General features: G+C 57.7%; 1 protein-coding gene across 2 annotated transcripts; it reads left to right on the forward strand.

Moving 5' to 3' along the window:
- Positions 1–409: 409 nt before the first annotated feature.
- Positions 410–6,476, forward strand: DECR2 (2,4-dienoyl-CoA reductase 2). Of its 2 annotated transcripts, none has more exons than XR_004422512.1 (9): positions 410–594; positions 1,195–1,263; positions 2,411–2,462; positions 3,050–3,185; positions 3,460–3,584; positions 3,662–3,755; positions 3,931–4,035; positions 4,546–4,752; positions 5,897–6,476. XR_004422512.1 is itself a non-coding variant. In XM_033101413.1 (9 exons), the coding sequence occupies exons 1-8, from the start codon at positions 515–517 to the stop codon at positions 4,750–4,752; spliced, it is 879 nt and encodes a 292-aa protein (XP_032957304.1). In that variant the 5' UTR covers positions 415–514; the 3' UTR covers positions 5,897–6,476. The 2 variants fall into 2 exon arrangements, 1 of the variants encoding a protein (XP_032957304.1); XM_033101413.1 differs by having other exon boundaries at positions 415–594; positions 4,535–4,752.
- The last annotated feature ends 575 nt before the right edge of the window (positions 6,477–7,051 follow it).

The raw sequence follows: 7,051 nt of genomic DNA on the forward strand, positions 1-7,051 counted from the left end.
ACCGAGTGTCCGCTGTGTCCGTCTGGCTCCGACCACGGCACTGACACCCAATCTTGTGAAAAGGACCTAGTGTTGTGGACGGTTCGCAGGCCCTCTCGCCCGACCTGAGCTGCAGAAACCGACCTGCAGAACGGCGCCTGCGCCCGCCGCGGTTCCCTAGTCGACCAGCTACCCCCGGGTCCCAGCAGGCCGTGCGGCCGCAGTCGGCGGGGCGAGCGGGGAAGGCGGTGGTCCTGGGAGGAGCTTGGCGCCTCTGTGGGCGGGGCCGGGTGCCCGCGGCGCGAATGGGTGGGGCTTCTGAGGTGACGAGACAGCTGTGGGCGGGGCGTCCTAGGAAGAGGGCGGGCCCCTGGGCTGGGCGGTGGCGATGGGCGAGGCATCGGGATCCCAGGACCCGGTAGGCTGCCTGGAGGTGACGTCACGAGACTGCCCCTTGTCCCAGACGCGGAGGCTGGTGCTCGGATCCTGAGCAGGTCCTTGCTGTCCTCGCCGCCCCGGGTCCTCACCAAGCGCCATGGCCCACCCGCCGCCCGATGTCCCAGAGGACGATTGTCTACCTGAGTACCGCCACCTCTTTAGCCCCGACCTACTCCAGTGAGGGCCGAGTTGGGGGCTGCCTCGGGAGTGGCACCGTGGGCTCGGGGCGCCGGTGGAAGCGGGATCGGAAACTGGGGGCGCCAGGGGAGCGGGGCTGGGAACTAGAGGCTCCGGGAGAGTGGGACCGGGCACTGGAGGCGTCCGGGGAGTTGGACCGGGGGCTCGAGGCGCCTCGGGGAGCGGGACTAGACGCTGGGGGAGACCGAGTACTCCTGTATTTTGATCTTTGCCCTGGTGAGAGTATGTTCTGTTTGCGTTGGCCAGTGCTGATGGGTATTCCTCGTGGAAAGCCTAGGAGGGTGGGAGTGAGGGGCGGGCGGAGGCAGGCTTGTATGTTCTGAAAACGTTACTCGTGTCATTGATAACTTTATGAGTAGAGACTCTGAGGTTGAAATAGGTTTTCCCCTAGGAATGCAGGCTTAAAAAAAGGCAGTGTTTCATTTCCTTACAAAAATCACCCACGTTCCTTGTCAACAATCCAAATTTGATAGACGAGCCCAGGGCAGAGGGTCAAAGTCCTTGCAGAACCAGCGGCCTCCCTCCTGTCCCCCAGTGAACAGGGATGCCTTTAAAGATCCTCTTGTTTTCTTCTCACAGGGACAAAGTCGCCTTCATCACAGGCGGTGGCTCTGGGATCGGGTTCCGGATAGCTGAGATATTTATGCGGTGAGCGCTGCTCAGTGTGCTGTGTGCCCATCCCCCCCTCACCGACCCTCACACCTCCTTGCAGGAACCCCGCCCCATCCTAGGACTCCTGGGCAAGATGCTGATGGGTGTGAGAACCCCTCTAGGCAACTGACCGACGGAGAGCATCTGAAAGGGGTCAAGTGCTGTCCTAGGAGAGGCAGGACTCCAGGGGCTTCTCCTAGAGGTTAATCAAGACTGTGGCTCTGGTCTCAGCACTCTCATTTGTACAAAGAGGGAGGGTTCAACAGGTTGAGGTACCTCTACTGCAGGGCCCCTGGGGCCTTGCTGAGCCAGGGTCAGGGCGGGCCTAGTTGGATGCAGAATACCTTGTCTCTCGAGACACAAGTTCTGTGGCCTCGGGCTCAAATCAGCAACTTGTCACCTCTACTTGTGTGAGGCCCAGAGGTAGGCTGGGGTTGGGGGAGAGGGAACCTGTTGATATCCTAGGGACCCTCCCCAGTTTCTCCTGGGCCCCCACTTTTCTTATCAGAGAGGTGGGTCCCACTGGGTAAGATCTGGGGATTCATTCATTCCAGGTAAACTTGTTTTCCAAGCTGGTGGCTTTGGGCTTGTTGCTTCTCTGAGCAGAACCGGTCAGAGTCGTATTGAGAAATAGGCACACACTGCTTAGCAGGTAGTAGCTGATGTTGTCACTGGGAGACTGAGTTTGTCAGGAGGTGAGACAGGGGAGGCGCCCTGGCCTCAGAATTAAGCTCTCTGTCCTAGGAGAAACCTCACAGCGGGAGGGGGCCGGGGGCATGTGGGGCTGAGCCAGGCAGACCCAGTGCAGATGCTTGGGCCCCCCTCCAATGCTCACAGCTTCTTGGGTGCTGTGTACATGGTGTTTGGGGCAGGGCCCACAGATCTGTGTGGTGGGGATACCCGGTGCCAGAGAGGGCAGCCCAGAACCCCTGGGATAGGACCGATGGCACCCACCTGAGGTCCCGCCATAGTCACTTGCTCAGACCACTGTGTCCTCTGCCAGCTATGCCTTTAGCCCTGGGCTGGTGTTTCGGCCCAAAAGACCCTTGGCGGAAGGGGGCTCTGCTTAGAGCTCCAGGCAGGAGCCCACCTGGGTGTGTTCTTTGCACCTTGCCATCCTCACACCTGCCCTCTGGCTTTGCAGGCACGGCTGCCATGTGGTCATCGCCAGCAGAAGCCTTCCGAGAGTGTCAACGGTGAGGGGGTGTTTCTCCTGTGCCCACCCCATCCATGAGTGTCTGTGGAGACTCAGAGCCTGCGCCTGAAGGGTCCTGAGGCCCAGAGGATGTTGACACCAAAAGCCACTTCTGTTCCAAATATGGAGCTTCAGTGGAAGTGGCCTCCCAGGGACACCCCTGGCTTTTAAAAAAATCTAATTATGGGGTCCTGTGAGGGGACCCTCAATGTTGGGTGGTACTGACCCCAAGAGACATCTCTGAGATCAGCAGGGTTATAAAGGTGCTCCACATGACCATCCAGGAGAAGAGTCTCACTACTGCCACAGCTGGTCCCTGGGCAGGGACTGGAGGTCAACTGAAGTTTCCATTGACCTGTGGCCAATGGCTTAGAGCATGATGTACAGGGAGGAACATGTCCAAGGGGGGTCGTGGACCCAGGTAGTGGCTGCTTGCCAGCTGCATCTCCGTAGAAGGGTCCAGCAGCAAATCCTGGCTTTTCAGCAGAACCTGGACACATCCTTCTCAGATTCTGAAGGACTGTTTCTCTAGGCCGAGGCCACTGGGCTGCTGCCCACCTCTCCTCTGTCTTCCTGTCTGGCTTCTAGGCTGCCAGAAAGCTAACTGCTGCCACTGGCCGGCGGTGCCTCCCTTTATCTCTGGATGTCCGAGCTCCCCCAGCCATCATAGCCGCCGTGGAGCAAGCACTGAAGGAGTTTGGGAAAATCGACATTCTCATAAACTGTGAGTCACTGTGGAGCGAGGCCAGGGGGTTTCTGATGGGTCAGTAACACCAGACTTCCCTACTTAGAGGTCCCAGAACTTCTGTTTTAGACTCAAGGCCACTGTCTCAGCCCCACGCTGCTCCTTCCGAGTCATTGTCATGTGAACTTGGCTGAATCAGAGTCAGGAACACTCCCAGACCTCCTTCCCTGTCCAGCTCGGACCACCCTGAAGGTTTTTATGCTCTAACTGCCCAGGGCTGCAGCACCATCCTCTGTCTCCTTCCACCCTGCAGGTGCGGCTGGAAACTTCCTGTGTCCGGCCGGCGCGTTGTCCTTCAATGCCTTCAAGACCGTGATGGACATCGACACCTTGGGGACCTTCAATGTGTCTCGCGTGGTCTATGAGAAGTTCTTCCGCGTGAGTGTCCTCTTGGCTGAAGCTCCCATCTTCTGGCGGTCTGCTCACTGACACCCCCTTTCCCCCATGTGTTGCAGGACCATGGAGGGGTGATTGTAAACATCACTGCGACCCTCGGTGCCCGGGGGCAGGTGCTCCAAGTGCACGCAGGCTCTGCCAAGGCGGCTGTGGGTACGGCACCCGCTCTGGTCTGCCTGCCTCAGTTTCTGTTGGGTCCCTCTCCTGCCCATCTCTGGAGGGCGGCATTGTCCAAGTGGGCAGTAGAGAGCCCTCACTTGCACCCACGCCACCCCAGAAGGCAGAACAGCCCTGCATTCTCCCTCACGCCTACCTTCTTTCCATGCAGATGCAATGACGCGGCATCTGGCTGTGGAGTGGGGTCCCCAAAACATCCGTGTCAACAGCCTTGCCCCTGGTCCCATCAGTGGCACGGAGGGGTTCCGGCGGCTGGGTAAGGCTCTTGGGGAGCCCACGCTCCCCTGGATGCTCGCCTGGCACAAGTCCCGCAGTGCCTCCACGGGCTCCCCTCCCACCTGGCTGGAACAGGCCTGGGACACATGCCGAGTCCTCATGGCTCTCTGGGGCCGGCAGTGTCTGTCCCCAAGTCAAGTGAGGGCCATTCATGGTTAACACACAGCTGTAATGGACTAACGGTCAGCCAGACTTGGGCCGCTGCTTCCCGGAGGCAGAGGCCACAGGGCTGCTGGCCTCGATGTGTGTGGCAGACACAAAGTGGGGCTCCCTTTGAAGCTTCCAGAACCTTGGCAGGGTGTACATAGAAAAGTCCTATGCTGGTTCTGTGGCGGTGTTACTCTGTACCTGGCCTGTTCCTGCTCCATCAGGCTGGTGCTGATAATGTCCCCAGCTTTCCCAGATGTGGTTTCAGGAAAGCTGGGCAGGGAGGGAGGAGGGCCCTGGGGTCCTGGAACTCACAGGGCCTGACCTCCCAGGTGGTTCCCAGGCCAGCATGAGTGGGAAGTTCCTGGCCAGCCCCCTGCAGAGGCTGGGGAACAAGACGGAGATCGCCCACAGTGTGCTGTACCTGGCTAGTCCTTTGGCGTCCTACGTGACGGGTGCCCTGCTGGTGGTTGACGGCGGGGCATGGCTGACGTTCCCTAATGACATCAAGTTGCTGGCGGATTTCGCATCCTTCTCTGCTAAACTCTAGGTGATGTGCTGCTCCCACCTTCTGGGGGTAACCTGTGTCTTTGGCCCCCTTCCTGAAATCCCCACCCGGGGGGCCGGTGATCACTATCTAGGTTCTGATGCATTTCCCCTCAATTCCTTGGACATATTTCTAGACATGTTTTGGGCACTTCTGGGCTTCCATTACTCTAGAAGACCAGGCCATATGTAGGTCAAGGCTGGGGGCGGGTCTTCTTGGGCAGATGGGTGGTGCCGGGAGGCGGCCCAACCCAATGGAGCTGCACCCCAGACCTCAGGGCCCCCCTGCAAACCCAGTGGTGTGGCCGTCTCATGGGGCCTACTCACCCTGGTTCTCTGAGCAGCAAGCAGCTCCCTCCGAGGAAGAATGAGGATCTGCCCGTGCCTCTGAACCCCTCTGCTCCCTAAACCTGGGGCTGTATCACAGGGTGGTGGTAGGAACGTTCTATCGTGTTTCCCCGAAAATAAGACCCAGCCGGACAATCGGCTCTAATGCGTCTTTTGGAGCAAAAATTAATATAAGACCTGGTCTTATATTATATTATAGTAAAATAAGACCAGGTCTTATCTAACACAAATAATATAAGACTGAGTCTTATATTAATCTTTGCTTTAAAAGACACATTAGAGCTGATTGTCTGGCTAGGTCTTATTTTGGGGGAAACACGGTAGGACTTTTGTTCTCCTGTCCTGCCTGAGGGGAGGAAACTGCAGGAGCTCCCAGTTGGGTCACATCGTGAAGCCGAGGTTGGAGCAGGCTTTCACGGTGGCCCTCATCCTCCCTGCAGGCGGGTTTGTTTGTGAGCACAGGTGATGCTGAGAAGACCCTCTTCTGAGGCCCTCTGTGGTTTGGTTGCTAGCAGCCACGTTCTCAGTGCCTGTGGGTGACCAGACAGGCTGGGGGCGGGGTGAACCCTGGGCTGGTAAACCAGTCACTGGGGTGAGGAGCATTCATCTTGGGGCGATCTGGGAGAGGGCAGAAGGGGCCTGCTGGTGTCTGTCCCCAAGGGATGCACGAGGCTTGGCTGCCCGCAACCCTCGCTCAGCCACTGGGGTGTGCTGCTCAGGGGCAGATACAACCCCCTAGGCGGTGCGGGAGGTGGGCCATCAGTCCCCTATGACCTTGGCGTGTGCGGCGTTTCTGACAGGAGCTGGACAGCTGAGGCAAAAGAGGCGTTCTGAAGGGGACACTGGTCCATAGCCTGTTCTTAGAGTCCTGGGACCTGCCTCCCACCCCGCTGCGAGCTTCGAACCGACCACCTCAGCAGAGCACCTGAAGCAGAGACTGACCTCTCCTCCGGGAGCCATGCTGTGTCCACATTCCCTCCCCATGGCCCCATCTCCTGTGCACGGCGGGAGTGACCAGGCGGTGAGGCCAGCGTGCTGACCTGCCCACGCCACACAGATGTCTCCCAGGGAGAGATTGGCATTCCAGAGCTCACACGAGTGGAGATGCAGCCAAGTTGCTGGGCTGTGTCCCCACCCCAACCCAGGGTCACGGACTGTCCTGCTTGTCTTCCCTGCCCAGCCCCAGCCTGAGCTGTCTTCCTTTCTCCTGCCTGCATCCAGTGGGTGCTCCAAGGTTCGAAGCCTTCGAAACTGTGGGTCTGCCCTCTGGCTGGGCACACAGTCCCCCCACTCCTGCTTCTCTTCCTCCTTGTATGTACCGCCTATTTGCATAAACACAGGTCCTAGTGCTTTGCCAGAAAATGCATTTCCTTAAAAAAATAATCTTTTAGTTTAAAAATATTTATTCATTGGATTTTGCAAAAGTTTTCAGAAGGAGGGGCGGCCGGATGGCTTATTTGGTTAGAGCGCTAGGTCTAAACAACAGGGTTGCCGGTTCAATTCCTACATTGGCCAGTGAGCTGCGCCCTCCACAACAAGTTTGAAGACAACCAGCTGCCGCTGAGCTTCTGGAGGGGCAGCCAGGTGGCTCAGTTGGTTAGAGCGTGAGCTCATAACAACAGGGTTGCCGGTTCAATTCCCGCATGGGATGGTGGGCTGCGCTTTCTGCAACTAAGATTGAAAACAGTGACTGGACTTGGAGCTGAGCTGTGCCCACCACAACTAGATTGAAGGAAAACGACTAGGAGCTGATGGGCCCTGGAGAAACACACTGTTCCCCAATATTCCCCAATTAAAAAAAAAAGTTTTCAGAAGGAAGATACTTGAAAAGAATCACTAGTGATCTGGTCATTTAGAAGTAGGGGGTGTGTTTCCTTCCTCTTTTTTCTGTGAAGAGTTTAGAAAACGCTTCCTACCTAATGCTTAAAGCCCCACCCGTGGGCAGGTGGAGCGTA

This window comes from Rhinolophus ferrumequinum (assembly GCF_004115265.2).
Source record: "Rhinolophus ferrumequinum isolate MPI-CBG mRhiFer1 chromosome 15 unlocalized genomic scaffold, mRhiFer1_v1.p scaffold_54_arrow_ctg1_1, whole genome shotgun sequence".
Lineage (NCBI taxonomy): Eukaryota > Metazoa > Chordata > Mammalia > Chiroptera > Rhinolophidae > Rhinolophus > Rhinolophus ferrumequinum.

Coding starts and splice junctions, on each gene's coding strand:
- DECR2 (XM_033101413.1), top strand. CDS start 515: ATGGCCCACCCGCCGCCCGATGTCCCAGAGGACGATTGTCTACCTGAG. Junction 1,264..2,410: donor ATAGCTGAGATATTTATGCG/GTGAGCGCTGCT, acceptor CTGGCTTTGCAG/GCACGGCTGCCATGTGGTCA. Junction 3,186..3,459: donor AATCGACATTCTCATAAACT/GTGAGTCACTGT, acceptor TCCACCCTGCAG/GTGCGGCTGGAAACTTCCTG.